Raw genomic sequence first — 17,086 nt, 5'->3', positions numbered from 1 at the left:
CGATTACATTGTACATATTGGTTTTGTGTAAATTCAGTTGTTCACTACAGTGTGTCAGCTAACAGCATTCTGTGTTGCATTTGAAATCGTTTTTTTATTTATTTCACACTGATTTTCTATGTTTTTGAATGCACTTTTGAAAATAAAATGTCACGTTGAGCAGTTATTTGTTAACTTTAAGCTAGTAACCCATTTGAACTTTAATTTAAAGGGAAATTCAGCAGTGCTTTTCAGTCGTTAAGGTGTAAACAAAGTCGTCTGGAGTGGTTTGATGTGGAATGGATGATTGTAGAGAAACTTACAGAGATGGGTGTCTTTTAATGGTGGTGATAGGAACCAGGGGTTGTTATGTCTTTGAGCATAACTAGCCATTTCTTTGGTGAGCCAAATTGATCAATGAATCTACACATGTGTATATATAATGATGTTAATGGTTCAAAAATAATGGCAAATTTGGCAGGAAAAGATTTCTATAGGGACTATTTTGCCTTACAACATCCTGCATATACCTCTGCCATAAATGGACTCATAAACAACTTCTCTCAAAACTATGGCAAAACAGTATCTCAGGCATTTGGTGACATATTTGTAACCATTTCGTGTAATAACTTTCTGTAAGAGAGCAGACTTGTGGTTCCCATTATCACTACTGTGAACAGTTCTTACTCGAGGTAAATAGCCTAATTACCAACACCGCCAGATGGCGCTAAAGTGTTGATGAGAAAGTGCTGATACTTGTTTCTACTTTCACTGACGTGGTGGCGTGTTAGTGTGTGTTGTGCTGGTACTAGTGGATCAGACACAGCAGTGCAGCAGGAGGTTTTAAACACTGCGTCCACTCACTGTCCACTCTTTTAGACACTCCTACCTTGTCAGTCCACCTTGTAGATGTAAAGTCAGAGACTGTAGCTCATCTGTTGCAGCACAGTTTGTGCTGGTCATCCTCTAGTCCTTCATCAGTGGTCACAGGACGCTTTCAGTCCAGCAGTGACACTGAGGTGTTTAAAAACTCCAGCAGCACTGCTGTGTCTGATCCACTCGTACCAGCACAACACACACTAACACACCACCACCACGTCAGTGTTACTGCACTGCTGAGAATGATCCACCACCCAAATAGTACCTGCTCTGTGAGGGTCCATGGGGGTCCTGACCTCTGAAGAACAAGGTGAAAGGGGGCTTACAAAGTATAGGGAAACAGATGGAGTACAGTCTGTAATTGTAGAGCTACAAAGTGCTCCTATATGGTAAGTGGAGCTGATAAAATGGACAATGAGTGTGGAAACAAGGAGGTGGTTTTAATGTTATGGCTGTTTGGTGTGTATGGCCTTGCAATACAGTGGAGTGTCCATCCTGTCATTAAGGGCAGACCACAAACATAAAGAAAATGAAAAATAATATCTTTCCCTACAGCATACAAATACTCCCAAAGTTTCATGAGTGAAGTGATCTGTCAAAACATTTAAATACTGAGTTCTCCTTGTTGGGCTGTAGCTTTGGGAATTCCCTTACTGAAAGTTCCTGAACAACCAGAGCATGTCCAAAAAGTGACTCATTAAATTAAAGGGGTTTCATTTCGTCTTAGACATTCTCTGAGTTCGGTTTAAACGCGTTTGAACATATTAACAAGGTTTTACCCATGCTGGATGTGGAAATAACGCTGTACAGAGACGAAGCATGAGTCTTCAGGTAGGCCTGATCCAGATATTTCTTTCTTTTAAAAAAGATCCAGTCAATTTACGGTTAGAGATGCAAAGCATACGTGCTCACTGGTGAGAAATGCTTTTAACTGACAGCATTCAGTTTGAAATGGTTGCTGCTGTTGTTGTCCACAGGAATTTGCCTAGATTCAAACTAGTTTAGATCTTGTCTAGCCATAAACCAGCTTGCCACGTTGTGAATTGCACTCTATTGCAACAGAAAAATGTCGAAACTAACTTGAGACTAAACCGCAACACTAAAACTCTAGACTGGGCTTCGAAATTCGTGAATTATTTATCTAAATGTGAATAAATGAGCAAATATCACATCGTCGTGACAAACATTTGGAGTAAATCCCTTCAAAACGAATACAGCACTCTGAAGTCTGTCCGACTCGTGAGTGAATCGTTCTTTTGAATCGGTTCTTTCAATAAATAATCTCAACAGATTCACGTGTGAATTAAACTTTTGTGTAGCACCTGCGCTGTGTTTGCTTGCGGGTTATGTGGGTTTTTACAACACAAAATAATCATAAATCACAATTTGACCTCTTAGAGTCACAACCTGAAACGGACTATTCGAACGAACCGGTTCACTTAACTGAATCGAACTGAACCAGCACTACACCGGGGAGAACGCATACAGTATTCTGAGGCAGGAAGGCACTCACTCATTGGTGAGTTATATGGGTTCTTATAGCACAAAATAATTACAAATCACAATTTAACCTACTAAAATCACGTCTTGAAGCGGACTATTCGAACAAATCGGTTCGCTTAACTGAATCGAACTGAACCAGCACTACACCGGAGAGAATTAAACACAGTATTCATAAGTAGTAATGCTTGTATAAACGCTGCCTGCTGAGGTTCCTCCGTTCGGCCGTGTTTTTGAAGGCAGTGTAGCTGTATCCTTCGGTGCCATATCCCAAAATCCTCTGTGTCCGCGCCGATACGGTTAGAAAGAATAGCAGAAAACACTGCATTCTTAGGCACTGACTTATGAGACAGCGAAGGCAGCAAGGCATCGAGACAGCGCCTTCAGTTTCGGACACAGCCAACGAGAACACGCGATGGGCGTGTCTAAAGGACTGGGCGGGGTGAAAGTGAATTCCTATTGGTCAACAAGGCTGTCAGTCATTCATTTCTCCTCTACCATTGGTGTCTCTGACTTCGTTACCTGCCGTTAGTAGGCCGGGATAGCCGCCTTAAATAGGCTCGGGGACTTTTTCCCTCCACAGTTCGCGAAGGTGTGTCAGTCGGTTTGACGAGGGAGTGTGTCAAAGCGAGCAAGATGATTATTGACCGAGTTTCCGAGGGCTATTCGGGCTTTGTCGACACGGACGCAGATGTTATGACCAGTCCAGTCCACCTCTGGTCATTTTATGGCTGCTCCTCCCCCTCCGAGCCGAGCAACTGTAACGGTCAGCAGTCTCCGTGGTCTCCGGGGGAGTCTGAGAGGAGCTGGAGCAGCGCGGCGAGCCCGCCGCTCACAGACAGCGGACTATCCGGCGCCAACGGTACCGTACTCGGTCTTAGATGACCTTAAAATATACCTTAAAACGTCCAATAAATACCTTAAAAGTAATATTTATAATGAAATATATCGTTTGAGCAGTGATGTGAGTTTAAAAACTTGACCTATACTGTAAAAATCTGTTAAAAAGTTGGTAATCTGGCTCCTGTCTGGAGCAATCAGTTAAACTCGGAACAGTAACGTTAAGTCAGCAAAGCTGGCATTAAAAAAATAACAAAACAAAACAAAAAAACACTAAAATAGACTTGACTAAAGAGGAAAAGTTAGGAAGAAATGGCAAAATAACATTTTTCAGTGCGTTAAAGCAATACCTCAGCTGTCAACAGTTCATTCCTATTGAAAACTAACGTTAACTATTAAAGCTTGAATATTATTTTGTACTGAATATTTGTTTATTATGATAGACACATTTATCACTGGTTCTGACAAGAAATAAAAACAAAAACAATGTAAATATTGGGTTATAATTATTATTCATTATGTGATTTTTTGTTGTTATTGATATACTAATGCAAGTATTGTTGTAAATATGATCATATTATTACTAGATGTGACTTTTTTACATTTATTTCTACATAGATTGTAGTGTAGTGTGTATATATGATGTTTCGGCTACTTAAGATGACGCGTATTTTCCTCTGTAGTGGAGGCTCACCAGGACAGTTCAGGACTGCTGCGTCGGTACCAGGGTGTACGAGTGAAGAACACAGTCAAGGAGCTCATTATGCAGAAACGGAACAGCGAAGTACAGGTAGGCGCTTCCTCACAGTGTCTGATTTAAATAATGAGCTGTTTCTCATCACTGTCTGATGTGTAGAAGCTTTATCTGAAACTCCCAACTGACTATTAGACACATCTTCCAACACTTCAACATTTGCATGCTGGTTATCACAAGAAATTCCAGATGTCTTATCTTGTTTGACAGTTAGGTTTATCTTCCCAAATTCCTACTATAAAAAATACTCTTATGGCATGTTCATAAATTCGCTTCATTTCTTTACAGGAACAGCAGCATAAAAACGAAATTGAATTCCCAGGTAATTTGCAATGCAAACCACACTATTGCTTTGAAGAACCTACAAAGATGGTAATCATGATGTTTAATAGGTGCATGAGGACTAATGAGATGATTTGCTTTTTTTTTTAGCCATTACTTCCTTGCTCAAGTGTGGAAAAAGGCCAGCAGAGAGTGTCTTGCCTCATCCTGTCGTTAAAAGGCCTGCTACAGCGCAAAACAATATTCTGGTAATTATCCTATGTGAGATAATAGGAGACATTTTTATTTTTTCACATGGAAAATAATAATTTTAACTAGCCACCATTGTAGTTGACAAATATATTCCATGTGTTATAGAAAACATTCTACTACCAGTGCTTGATTTCCAGCAAGAAATTTACCTTTTTGTACAAAAACATAGACCAGATCTTTTGTCTTGTCTTTTCTAGTCTCCTTGCCAACTTGCCAGTGAGAATGTCCTGAAAGACCAAAACATCTGTAATGGACTTGGTGACCTCTTCATCAATGGAGGGCTGTCTATTGAGTCTGTGAAAGTGCAGGGCAGTACACCTCCACCTCCAGAGCTACAGGAGCCCATGCCCACCCCCTACACTCCAGAACCCAGCCCCTTTTACAGCAGCTGCCAGCTGTCCCAGGTTACAGAGAGCCCATACATGTCCCCGTTCCAAATCCCGAGTCCACAGCATGGGTTTGGGTCCGGTGGATCGACTCCTCCGGCTCCTCCGGTTTCTTTCTTCCAGTGGCAGATCCAGCAAGAGGAGGAGAAGCTGGCTGGCTTAACCCCTCTGGACCTCACCTCCAGGGATGGAGATGGAGACACGTGAGTTGTTAAATTTCCTAGCTTTGTCTGAGACGTAAAGATGTAGATAAGTAAAACATTCTTGAGATGCACTCACCTTAACCTCACTATTAAATGAGAAATTTGGCATTCATGCAGAGATAATCTTATGGAAATTGAAGGGTGACATTTACTCATTTGTAGTCACTATGATTCCAGGTTCCTTCACATTGCAGTGGCCCAGGGGAGGAGAGCTCTGGCCTATGTCCTTGCAAAGAAAATGGCTGACATTGGCATGCTTGATCTGAAGGAACATAACAATCAGGTACTTAGTGAAGTTATTCTCAAGTACTTCACTCTCACTTCAAATGAAGTGTGATAAGCCTATCTAATGTCAGGTAATGGCAGTAAATGTAAAAGATATCCTAATCTTCCCCTCCTGCTGTGACTGGGTTTGTTAAGCTTTAAATGTGACCTTATTTGCACCTCTCTGCCTTACCTTAACCACAAAATATAACAACGTATATTTCATTACTTTGTTTTTATACTAAATGCCTTGACTGTTTTACACTGTCATGGCACAGTGTGGGTCAGTTTATGCTAACTGTAGGTGCTGGGTCACTAACAGCAGACAACATGTAACAAAATATATGGTTTTTTTTGTTATTATCAATAAAATGCTTTGACATGGTAGCACATAGGCCTATTATAATTATTATTCACCTATTTGCAATTATTTTCCACAGTTGTTAGGTTTCACAGTTTCATGTTTTTGTCAGAACAAACAGAAAACAGTTGGATACATTTTCATTAGTTGACTTAAGGCAAATAATTGTAAATAACATAAGGCAAATTTTTTTGAAAGCAACAAAAGTTCTGACTGTTGACTATAACACCTTTAGAGGGCAGCAGTGAGTAATGTTTGTTTATTTGAGCCCAAGCATCTAGGTATCGCCAGTTAGGAGGCAAGAAAGCTGATCAGCCAGTTCAAGCAGGCAAAGCAGGAAAAGGCTTGATAGTAAGTGATGAATATTGACATATTTCTCTTTCTTTTTCAACCCAGAGCGCGTTCCAAGTGAGTGTGGCAGCCAACCAGCACCTGATTGCTCAAGACCTCCTGTCTCTAGGAGCCCAATTGAACACTGTTGACTGTTGGGGCCGATCCCCACTACACGTGTGTGCTGAGAAAGGCCACACCCTGACCTTACAGGTAAGACCCCCTCCACCCACCCATATAAAAATGGAATGTATTTGAAAATACATTACAATATATCTCATCTGTATTTTGTTATGTATTGATAACATGTTCCAGTATGTTTCATTTTTATATGTTCACTCTTTATTTAAAATGAAATGACTTCTTCAGCACTCACACTTACTCTCTTCTCCCTGCCCTTCCCCTATTTTCTTCTTTCTCCTTTCCTCTGAATCATCAAGCCATGAGTCATCATTAAATCCGGTTCCTTTTTATTAACTTGCTCTCATTCACACTCTGTTTAATGTTGAACATGGCGTGTACAAACGCAACTCACTTTGCTAATCGCTCAGACATGGGACAGATGTTAAATTTTGCCTCTAACTATCTCCCTCTTTCTCTTTCACTAACTTTCTCTCTTTCTTAGACTTACTCATACACATTGCCACACTTCACATGTATTATCAAATAAACAGCACTGCACAACTTCAAACAACCCACCTAGTCAAACACGTGCAGTATACGTTAAGGTTAACCAAACAATACAGAACAAATTCTCAGACTGCCGCCAGCTCACGGAACAACATGGAAGCAGAAGGGCAGTTTGAGTAGAGTAATAAGTTCAGATAACATAATAATTTATTTTAATATTATATAGAGTACAATACAAGTATAGTTTAAAAACAGAAATGGTATATCTGTTTCAATGGGACATATATCTTAAGGAATAATAACGAGTCTGATTCAATTCTGTAACAAATCGATCCTGAAATAGCACACACTCACATTATATGATGTTGTCCACTTTGTATTTCTTTCTGTGAAAGAGTGTTTGAGAGGTTTAAGAAAGACAGCCTTTCAGACTTTGAGATGTTTGAAGTGCTTCAGTTAAAAATAGCTCAGTTAGCAGCTTTTAGAGAAGTATCTGATTGGTATCAGCCAGTGCTCAAGGCTTCAGTATCGGTATCGGTATCAGAAAAGAAAACTTGTTACGCCATCCCTAGTTAAAAAAATCACAATGCTTCAAAATATATATATCTAAGAAACATAATATTTTCAACACACGTTATGAAGTATGGGTTATACTATATTTTATTACATAATATAGTGTTTAAGTAGTATAAAAATGTTTAAAAGATACAGCACTTAAAATAACATAATGCCTGTAAAGTGAGGTCCAGAAGTCGGATACTACATTGAAAATCTGTTATTTTTTTCATTTAAACCTAAAAAGTTTGAAAATGTTAAACTTAAAACAAAAACATTTATGACAAATAAAATTAAGAAGTAGTTAAGATTCTGCACTATTTCTGTGTGACTGTTTAGATCACAGTACATAAAGTACATTTTCTTGAATATTAATGATTTCATTAAACCACAGCTCTCGGGTGGATTTAATCATCATCATTAAAACAAAAAAAGGGACGGTCTGAAAAGTTGTATAAATATTTAAAAGATTCTACTTTTCAGTAAAACTGTTATGCTGATAATATATCATTTAAATAAATTTGACAAGAATGCAAAATAGAACTGTACTAACTAGTGGCCTTAGATTTTTGGGACCCCACTGTATTATCTACATATAAATCTATATTAGACAGAGTATTTTTAGAATATAGTATTGAAATATGGAGTTTAACTTAGCGGCCAGTATTTGAACTCAAGGCTCTTTGTGTTCCTCACAGTGCCCCTGAGCTACCACACGGCATGCAAATCTGTACTTCTGAATAAAAGAATGATTAACAGTATGACTGCAGTACAATTGTTAACAAGAACTGTTAATGATTCTTTATCTTCAGTTGTAAACTGGTTATAAATCTTAACCACAAAACATCCCATAATCTCAACTGTCTGTGTTCTTATCTAACATTGAACCGGGCTGAGCAAAGCGCATTTGAAAGACTTAGAAATGCACCAAACTAATTATAAAGTTTGAGATATAAATCAAACATTACTGTATAAACTTGTTTTTCTCTGACATATTATGCTCTCTCTCTCACTCTCTCTCTCTCTCTCTGCCTTTCACGTTATCAGTATTTCGTTGTTTTTTTTAGCATCTCGAAACAGCTTCCTCCTAACTACTAACTTAAGTTCATTTCCTTAAAGCAGCAGTCAGAAAATCCCCTCATCCTGCAAAACTGGTTCCACAGCCCAACTCCCTTTCAAAGCTCAGAGACAAACATCTCTACAGATATCAACCATTAACCGTGCACTGAACTTGGCACGCAAACTCTGCCCTAATCATTAACCCTTTGTTTGTTTGCCTAAATTACTGAAAAGAGAACACAGAAAAATTCCCAGTGTGGAATCACAGCAAGTCTAACGGCCTTTATTTATTTCCAGCTTGACTGATGAAAAGTAATGCATTGAATTCATTTGTTTCACGTGTATTTTATTTCCACATGAATAAAATATAGTCGCTGTTAGAATAAAGCCTCTCCAAACCAGTAACTTCACAGGAAAGCTTCATTTATAAAACATTTGTTTGCACAGATTTAACTTTTAATAGGAGTAACAAGTAACAAGAAGTTATTTTGGACCATTTCTATTGGTCCAATCATGATCAGCGTTTCACACAATGTGAAGGGCAGCTTTTTAAATTAAGCCATAAAAGTTGTTTAAAAAACAAAAAACAAAAATGGATTCCCGACAGCAAAATTACATCAACATTACACCAGCGTATTGACTTTTTTTCATAATTGACCTTGACAACAAATAATTGACAACAAAGATGAACTTGGAATGGAGTCTGATAGTGAAAATATATTACATCAACAAAAGTTTAAAGGTTGACCTAGTAATAGTTTTAGTAACGATTGTGCTGATGACACGACATATCAGTACTGATGGGTATCATATCAGCAGAAAATGCTGAAAAGGATGTTGGAGATAAAAAATGAATCTGATCCAGTCTTGTAACAAATCTATCCTGAAACAGCATACACTCACACTGTGTGATGTGATGTTATTAGCTGTGGATTTCTTCCTGTGGGTTTAGTAGAGTGATCGAGTAGCTTCAGCATCACAGTCTTCTTTTGGATGCTTATATGAAGTGAGGTGCTTCCATCAAAAAACAGCTCATTCTAAAGTTTAGTGGTTTTCAAACAAAAAATATTGGCTTAGCGTCAGCCGATACTCATGGTTTCAGTATCAGTATCGGATGGAGTATCAGTATCACTAGTGCTGATGCAATATATTCATGTGGAAATGTGAATTCAATGTAGCACCTTTTTCAGTGAAGTCTCCTAATCACACACGGTCATAAGTCATACACAGTTGAGATTATTCAGTTGTAAGAGGTTCAGAAAGTTTCTGTAAGGAACAAAACATGTTCATAACCTTCTTCATGATTGTGTCTCCACACAGGCCATCCAAAAGTGTGCGGTGAACAGCGGCCAGAAGGTGAACGTTGAGGCAGTCGACTATGATGGTAAGTAATTAAGTCAAGCCTACGTAAAACACGTCAAACATCAATATACAGATGTGTTGCAGCAAGTTAGTCCATTGTCTGTCTCGTGGTGATATATTTTAAAAATAAATGTTGCAACTTCTGACGCAGTGTGAAAAGTATGATTCATTTGCAAGCAAGCAGCATCTGTAGATTCTGACCTACATTTTGTTCTGATTGTCCTATGTACTGTCATGAGGTAGATTTGTGTAATATTCTGTTATACTTCATTTAATGCTAGACACACTGCACAGCTTTGTTCATTTTTTTCTCTCTGTTTTAGGTCTCACCGCCCTTCACATTGCTGTCCTCTCCCACAATGCAGTGGTCCAGGAGCTGAGCCGCATAGGGGCACCCCAGTCTCCCCAAACTACAGCTTTGATGCAGAGGAGGAAGCTGCTTGGAGAATGTATCAACACTCTCTTGCAAATGGGTGCCTCCTATGGCACAGCGGTAAGAGCTGCTATTCCAGTGCTATGCTAATTAAAAAATATCATGCCAAAAATATAAATTCCCATGCACTCAACATTGTTCATGTTTCCATCAGGATCGCAAAAGCGGACGCACTGCCCTGCACATGGCTGCCGAGGAAGCCAACGTCGAGCTTATGCGACTTTTCCTGGATCAGCCAAACTCTTTTGCTGTCATTAATGCCAAGGTGAGGCAGCTTTATTGTGTTCAGATAGAAAAATGTTTGTTTAGCCATTCGGTGCCTTTTTGCTGCGATAGCGATAGCAAACTTTCTTTGTCCTTCTCAGGCGTATAACGGGAACACAGCACTCCATGTGGCCGCAGCTCAGCAGGGTCGGCAGGCGCAGGTGCACGCAGTGCAGCTGCTGATGAGGAGAGGTGCTGACCCCAGTGCCAAGAACCTGGAGAACGAGCAGCCCATTCAGCTGGTGCCCGAAGGACCTGTGGGGGATCAGGTGAGGCTTCACACAAGCTGTGAATCCATACGGAAATATGTGTGAATCTCAGCAGCACAGAAACCGTATCACCCCCTACATTTGCTGTGCTGTACTGCATTCTGTCGGAATGATCACATGTATTCTACAGCAAGTAAATGTCACATCATATCAACACTTTGTCGACTGTTGGTTGCAGCCTTAACAGTTAATGGACTCTTAGCTTAAAGCTTTTTGCACTTGGAAAGCTAAGGTCAAGAAATCACACAAATGCTACAGAAAACACAGTATATCCAAATTAAAGCCTATCCTGAGATAAGCTGTGTGGCTCAGTTTCTACTGAGGTCTGATCATCTTCCACCTTTTCTTTTTTCCCTCTTTTAGGTGCGTCGGATCCTAAAAGGCCGTGCCGCTCAAGCTCGCTCTTGTCTGCTGGAGTAGGACCCGAACCACCGATCGTTCGTCAGAAACACTGTCAGTCAGGCAGTCCGATCTCTGTACAGTTTCATTTGCCGGTAAAAGGCAGATGTCAGTTGTTTCTATGAAACAATTACATTTGTTCACTACTATGTAGTTGAGAGAAAAAGGAAGGTTGAGCCCAGCGCTAGAGTGAAACGTAGGAAGTCAAGAAGAACTGTCAAACAATAAGAGAAGTCACAATTTCTTGATTCGTTTGATGGTGAAATACATTTGCGATGGGCTCTGGTCAGTGAAAGTTTGTTTTGTATTATAACTTTGATATGTAGTAGTTTATATGTATTTTACTCAGCATGTATTTAGATATTTGGGTTTTGTTTTGATTTAATTCAAGATGAGAGAAGGAAAGGGAAGATCAACCATAAAAGGTCTGAGTTGTAGGCATGATCACACAACCTTTGCCCAGACATTTCGTGCTTGTCATCAGACTTGTGCTCTCTGGCAATTTCCTGCTTTCCTTTATCTGCTCGAGATTGAATTCCCAAGCAGTCCTGGATGCCACCTGAGCCAGAAATAGCATGTCATCAGATGAGTGGTTGCTGATTAGCTTGCATGTGAAGTATGGGTACAGTAGGAGATGTCCATTTGTTAGCTCTCTGTTTCAACCCAACTCTTATTTTCCTGTTTTTGTATTATATTTTTAAGTTCAGTGAGTTAATGGAAATTAGGTTCTGTTAAATATGAGGACATTAGAACACATCACACACCAGAACCAAAGTCCTCTGCAGGTTAGGCAGAGTGATACCTGTTCTCATCTATTGTATATGACTAATGCTCAAAAGATAATTCTCAAAACAGTTGTAATGCCTTAGCTACGTGATGAGTTTTGTTTGCCTTTATTAGTATATCTTAAGGATAATATATTTGAAATTACTCTTTCATGTAAGGTGAAGGGAATTTTTACTGTGTATTTATTGTACAACATATCAACATCTATTTTAATTAATCATACATATAACCTATAACATCTTAAATACACTGTTGGTGGAGTTGTGAAGTATGTCTCATAGACAGAGAATTAAATGTCAGACTTTTTTACTTTCTGGATTTTTCTTTTATGTATAAGCTATATCTGTACATCAGTCAAGAAAATCCTGAATAAAGACCTGATTATGTACATCCCCTGTTTCCTGTGTATACTGCTTTAGTTAATGATACAGAATCATTGTAGAGGGGCTTACTTTCGGAGCATATGTTAGACAGAGTAAAATGGTATTGGTACTGACACTGAAAACTGGGGTGTACTGCATGTTGCAGTTACATGCATGTGTTAACATAAATGATGAATCTATATATTGCAGTTTCGGGAGGCTCCGGAATGGAGCAACTCTCTAGTTTTGCCCTGTCATGAAGAGGTCACTAATCCTGGCGATGCTTCAACCATCCATGGGGGAAGTCCAAAACAGCATAACTGGCCCTACTCTCTCTGGATAGGAAAAATGGACTTTTCCACTCTCCCTTTAGGTTTTGCTATCAAATTGTTAGGTTATCCATATAGAATTGGACACTATCCTTCAATTACGTGTAGGGGTCTAAAGATAGAAACTACGGCCAAAAGTCAGTTTGTTAAATTTTTTCCCTGCTAGATCCGCCCTGGTCAGCTATAAGTGCTATTATTGTGGAAGCGTGTAGGAGCAGCTTAGCTATGAGGTGTTAGACCACACAAACGCACAAAGTGGATGACCGAGTGCTGAAGTGCAGAGCATGTATAAATCACTTACGCTCTGTTGCATCACTCACTACATCACACCTATATGTGCTTGTTGGACATCCCATTCCAAATCCATTAGCATTTATGGGGAGTTGGGCCCTCCTTGGATGTTAAAAAAGCCTCCCCTCTTCTGGAAGGTTTTCCACAAGATTTTGAAGTGTGTCTGTGAGAATTTGTGCCCATTCAGTCAAAAAAAGGCATTTGTGATGTCAGACACCGACATTAGACAAGAAGACTTAACTCAAAATCAATGTTCCAATCTATGCCAAAAGATACCCTGTGGGGTTGAGGTCAGGGCTCTGTGCAGGTCACTGGAGTTCCTCCACACCAAACTCAAGCTCAGTGGCACAGTCATGCTGGAACAGGAAAGGGCCTCCCCTAAACTGTTGACACAAAGTTGGAATCAAATAATTGTCTACAATGTCTTTGCCTGACAGTACCCTTCACTAGAACTAAGCCCAAACCCTGAAAAACAGCCCCAGACCATTATACCTCCTCCACCAAACTTTACTGTTGGCACTGTACATTCCTGTAGATAGCGTTCTACTTGCATCCACCAAGCCCAGATTCATCCATCAGACTGCCAGATAGAGAGGTGTGATTCATCAGTCCAGAGAACACATTTCCACTACTCCCGAATCCAGTGGTGATGTGTTTTATACCACTCCAGCTGACGCTTAGCATTGCCCATAGTGATCTAAGGCTTGTATGCTGCTGCTTGGCTAAATAACTCATTGCAAGAAGCCCCTGAGGCACAGTTAATATGCTGATGTTGCTTCCAGAGGCAGTTTGGAACTCTGTAGTGAATAATGTAGTAGAGGATAGGTGATTTTTAGGCGCTATGTGCGTGAGCACTCAGCAGCCCTGCTCTGTGAGTTTGCATGAGCTTTGTGGTTTCACAATAATAGCACTTACAGTTGACCAGGGCAGATACAGCAGGACAGCAATTTCGTGAAATGACTTGTGGCATCCAATGAAAATGCTACGTTTAAAGTGACTGAGCTCTTTAGTACAACCCATTCTACTGCCAAACCCATTGTGTGTTTATGGAAATTGTATGGTTATGTACTTGATTTTACACACCTGTTAGCAATGGATGTGGCTGTAAAACCTGAACTTAATAATTGTGAGGGGTGTCCACATACATTTAAACATATAGTGTAGCATCAAGGGCATCTTAAAAAGATGCAGTGCCTGGCTTCATGTGTGCAAGGACATGTTAGCCCTCCTTCTAAGATTTAGTGCCTGTACTTTGCAAAGTCTTGCCTGTTTTCCTGCAGTTCTCAGTTGTTTGTACTTCTTTGCTTTCCAAGGTATCCCTAGTCCTGGTCCCTATTCTCCCAGTCATAACCCCTACATTCTGTGTGCCTGAGTTTACCTCAGTTCTCCTAGTACCTGTTCTCCTGTTCCTAGTCCTTGCTTTTTCCATTTTTTTCCATTTTTTTTCAGGTGGTTGGGTGCATACAAATTCATATAAACTACATTCGAATAATCATGCATCAAGTGGCTATCATGTATTATATAAATGATGCAGACCAAGGATTCTTGCATCAGAGTTCAACTGAGCTTTGAATTGGGAAACACATGGAAATAGCTGTCAGCCTGTAGCTCTTAAAGCTCCAGTAGACACAGAAGCATTAAAACAGGACCTTCTTCCAGCTTCCTTTTGCTTCCTGCTGAACAGGATCAGAAGGGTCAGAATTTGGCACATGCATCATAAGACTAATCGTAAGAGTGATCGTGCTTAGTGTCAACAGTACATCTCAGTGTGATGTTGTGTGGAATGTTTTTCAAACACATTTTAGGGCTCCTAAATATCTGAACATCTTTGCTGTCCAAGTTTATCATCACATATCGAGACTGAACTCAACCTTATCAAGTATCTTTGGGTGAAAAGGTGAAAAGGGCTGTTCTCAGCCGGAGTGCAGCCATTTAAATTGCATTAACTGTGCAAAGCAGGCATTTCTGCATGGTACAACATTCCTGCACAACACGTATCAGTTAACGCATACAGCTGTGAGAAGATGGTGTCAAGTGGAAACTTCTTTATCATCACTAGCCTGACAGATTCTGTAGCTACTGATCAGTCCTGTGCAATAGTTGGTATTTAGGCCCATTACTCTGTGAAGCTGCTTCCATTCATGTATACTTTTGGAATTCTAAAGCATTTCTTCTGTTCATGCTGCTCCTGTATTTTGGGTGAGTCCCATTGTGTGACCTGACCTCTTTTGAGTTTTAGACCACAGGCAGATAGCCTTACTTTCTAATTTAATTTCCTTATACAGTTTGGAATCCATTGCTCCCTCAATGACTGCAAGGCTGTGAGGCAGCAAAGCAGCTCCATTAAAGCATTAAACTCCCTCCACCATGTTTTAGTTCAGTAAGGATTAAGTTTTGGTGCTGGTGTTTTGTTTTCCCCAAACCTAACCTTGTACACATTCAATTTTTTTTCACCACAGAAAATCGTTTCTGGAATGCTGTGCAATGTCCAGTTGATTTTTTAGTAAATTTTCCTTTATTACCCTCAAAGATTGATAAAGAAGGATAAAAAATGCCATTTTAAAACAATGTGTTGGTTTATAAATAGAACTGTCTGCATTATGCTTTAGGTCTAACTATGCTCCAGTGACATTCATGCAAAGTGATCACAAAGTCATTCAGCCAGAAATCAAGATAGTTCCAGAGGGCTCACAAATACTGTTGCTGTCATGACAAAACACACGTATCTCTGAAAGGGAGACTTGATAAGAGAAGGAAAAAAAAAACGTTCTTAACTTGTTGTTACATACACATAAATAAACTTGTTCTCACATACATTAACAACAAGTTAAGAATGTTAATGTATGTTGATGTAGTACTAATATTCCAATATAAATAAACACTTACATTAATGTATGTAAATGTAGCACTATCATTATTATTCATGTATTATTAACAAGAATTAATAATACAATATCTATGTATGTTAATGTAACACTTATAACATGTAACACTTACAGTTATATATGTGGATCAAATTTTGGATAATTTCTGTTGGTCCATTCCTCAGAAAATGTTCACACATTGTAAAGAGCAGCTGGTGTTTTCAAATGGTTCAAAACATAATAAAAATGTTTTGATATTGTACCTATGAATATATATGGAATCACAAGAATCATCGGTGTATAACTGGTGTACCTGGATAAAAGATGGGAGATATATACAGATCGCCAGTCCTCTTTGGTGTGGCCTAATGTATCCGTAACAACTTACAAGTATATGGAGTACCTATATGAGTTGGCAAAACTTAGTGACTCAGAGAAAACCTACAAAAAATTATACTTTAACATCCTTTTAATGGCCTGGACCCAAAGCTCAGCTCTCTTAAGCCTTTTTGTGTCTCAGAACATCAAAGTCACTAAGTGCATTAGCTTGTATAAATGACCTATTCTCTGTTGCATCACTCACTATACTTCCAAACTGCCTCTGCACAAGATCAGTACAAGAAAGGTACAACAAGAGCTTCATAAAATGGGTTTAAATGGCCAAGTAGCTGCATACAAGCCTTAGATCACTATCCACAATACCAGGCATCAGCTGGTGTGGTGTAAAGCATATTACCACCGGACTCTGGATCAGTGGAAACACGTTCTCGGGAGTGATGACTCACGCTTCACTATCTGATAGTTTAATAAATAAATCTTGGTTTGGCGATGCCAGGAGAAAGCTACCTACAGGAATGCACAGTGCCAACAGTAAAGTTTGGTGGAGTAGGGATAATAGGCTGGTTCTGTTTTTCAGGGTTTGGGCCCCTTAATTCCAGTGAAGGGTAATGTTAATGCTACAGCATACAAAGACATTTTAGACAATTACATGCTTCCAATTTTGTGGCAACAGTTTGTGGAAGACTTCTTCCTGTTGCACCATGACTGTGCCCCTGTGCACAAACTGAGCTACATAAACACATGGTTTGATGAGTTTGGTGAGGAGGAACCTCAGTGGCCTACACAGAGCCTGACCTCAACTCCACTGAACACCTTCAGGATTAATTGGAACATCGATTTAAAGTCTGGCCTTCTCGTCCCACATCATGTGTCTGGATGAGTCACATCAAATGATACAACCAATCCTTGAGCTTCAGATTACAGACATACAGACTTTCTGCTTTCATTTCCTGAAACAACTTGGAATTCATTGGAATTCACTGATTGCATGTTACCTAGGCCACAGTGCCTTTTTCTCTTTTTAACTTGATCTGTCATTGTCTATTACAGCATTATCTCCTGTCTGTAAAGCACTTTGAGCTGCCACCAGTATAAAAAGTGTTCTATAAACAAA

At 39.5% G+C, this 17,086-nt stretch overlaps 1 protein-coding gene across 2 annotated transcripts; it reads left to right on the top strand.

Annotated features, from left to right (window-relative positions):
• Positions 1-1,581: 1,581 nt before the first annotated feature.
• Positions 1,582-12,178, top strand: nfkbiz (nuclear factor of kappa light polypeptide gene enhancer in B-cells inhibitor, zeta). 2 transcript variants are annotated; one of them, XM_036557367.1, is made up of 12 exons: positions 1,582-1,689; positions 3,882-3,988; positions 4,241-4,274; positions 4,385-4,482; positions 4,684-5,075; positions 5,253-5,358; positions 6,097-6,243; positions 9,595-9,658; positions 9,960-10,129; positions 10,224-10,334; positions 10,435-10,602; positions 10,966-12,178. In XM_036557367.1, the coding sequence occupies exons 2-12, from the start codon at positions 3,962-3,964 to the stop codon at positions 11,020-11,022; spliced, it is 1,374 nt and encodes a 457-aa protein (XP_036413260.1). In that variant the 5' UTR covers positions 1,582-1,689; positions 3,882-3,961; the 3' UTR covers positions 11,023-12,178. The 2 variants fall into 2 exon arrangements, with proteins under 2 accessions (XP_036413260.1, XP_036413257.1); XM_036557364.1 differs by lacking the exon at positions 1,582-1,689 and adding an exon at positions 2,902-3,220.
• The last annotated feature ends 4,908 nt before the right edge of the window (positions 12,179-17,086 follow it).

Source organism: Colossoma macropomum, unplaced genomic scaffold, assembly GCF_904425465.1.
Source record: "Colossoma macropomum unplaced genomic scaffold, Colossoma_macropomum, whole genome shotgun sequence".
Lineage (NCBI taxonomy): Eukaryota > Metazoa > Chordata > Actinopteri > Characiformes > Serrasalmidae > Colossoma > Colossoma macropomum.
This window is presented reverse-complemented; position numbering and strand designations above follow the sequence as displayed.

Excerpts from the sequence above, each read along its gene's own strand:
- nfkbiz (XM_036557364.1), top strand. The coding sequence starts at position 2,995 with ATGATTATTGACCGAGTTTCCGAGGGCTATTCGGGCTTTGTCGACACG. Across the intron at positions 3,989-4,240 it reads AACGGAACAGCGAAGTACAG|GAACAGCAGCATAAAAACGA; the intron begins GTAGGCGCTTCC and ends ATTTCTTTACAG. Across the intron at positions 10,130-10,223 it reads GTGCCTCCTATGGCACAGCG|GATCGCAAAAGCGGACGCAC; the intron begins GTAAGAGCTGCT and ends TGTTTCCATCAG.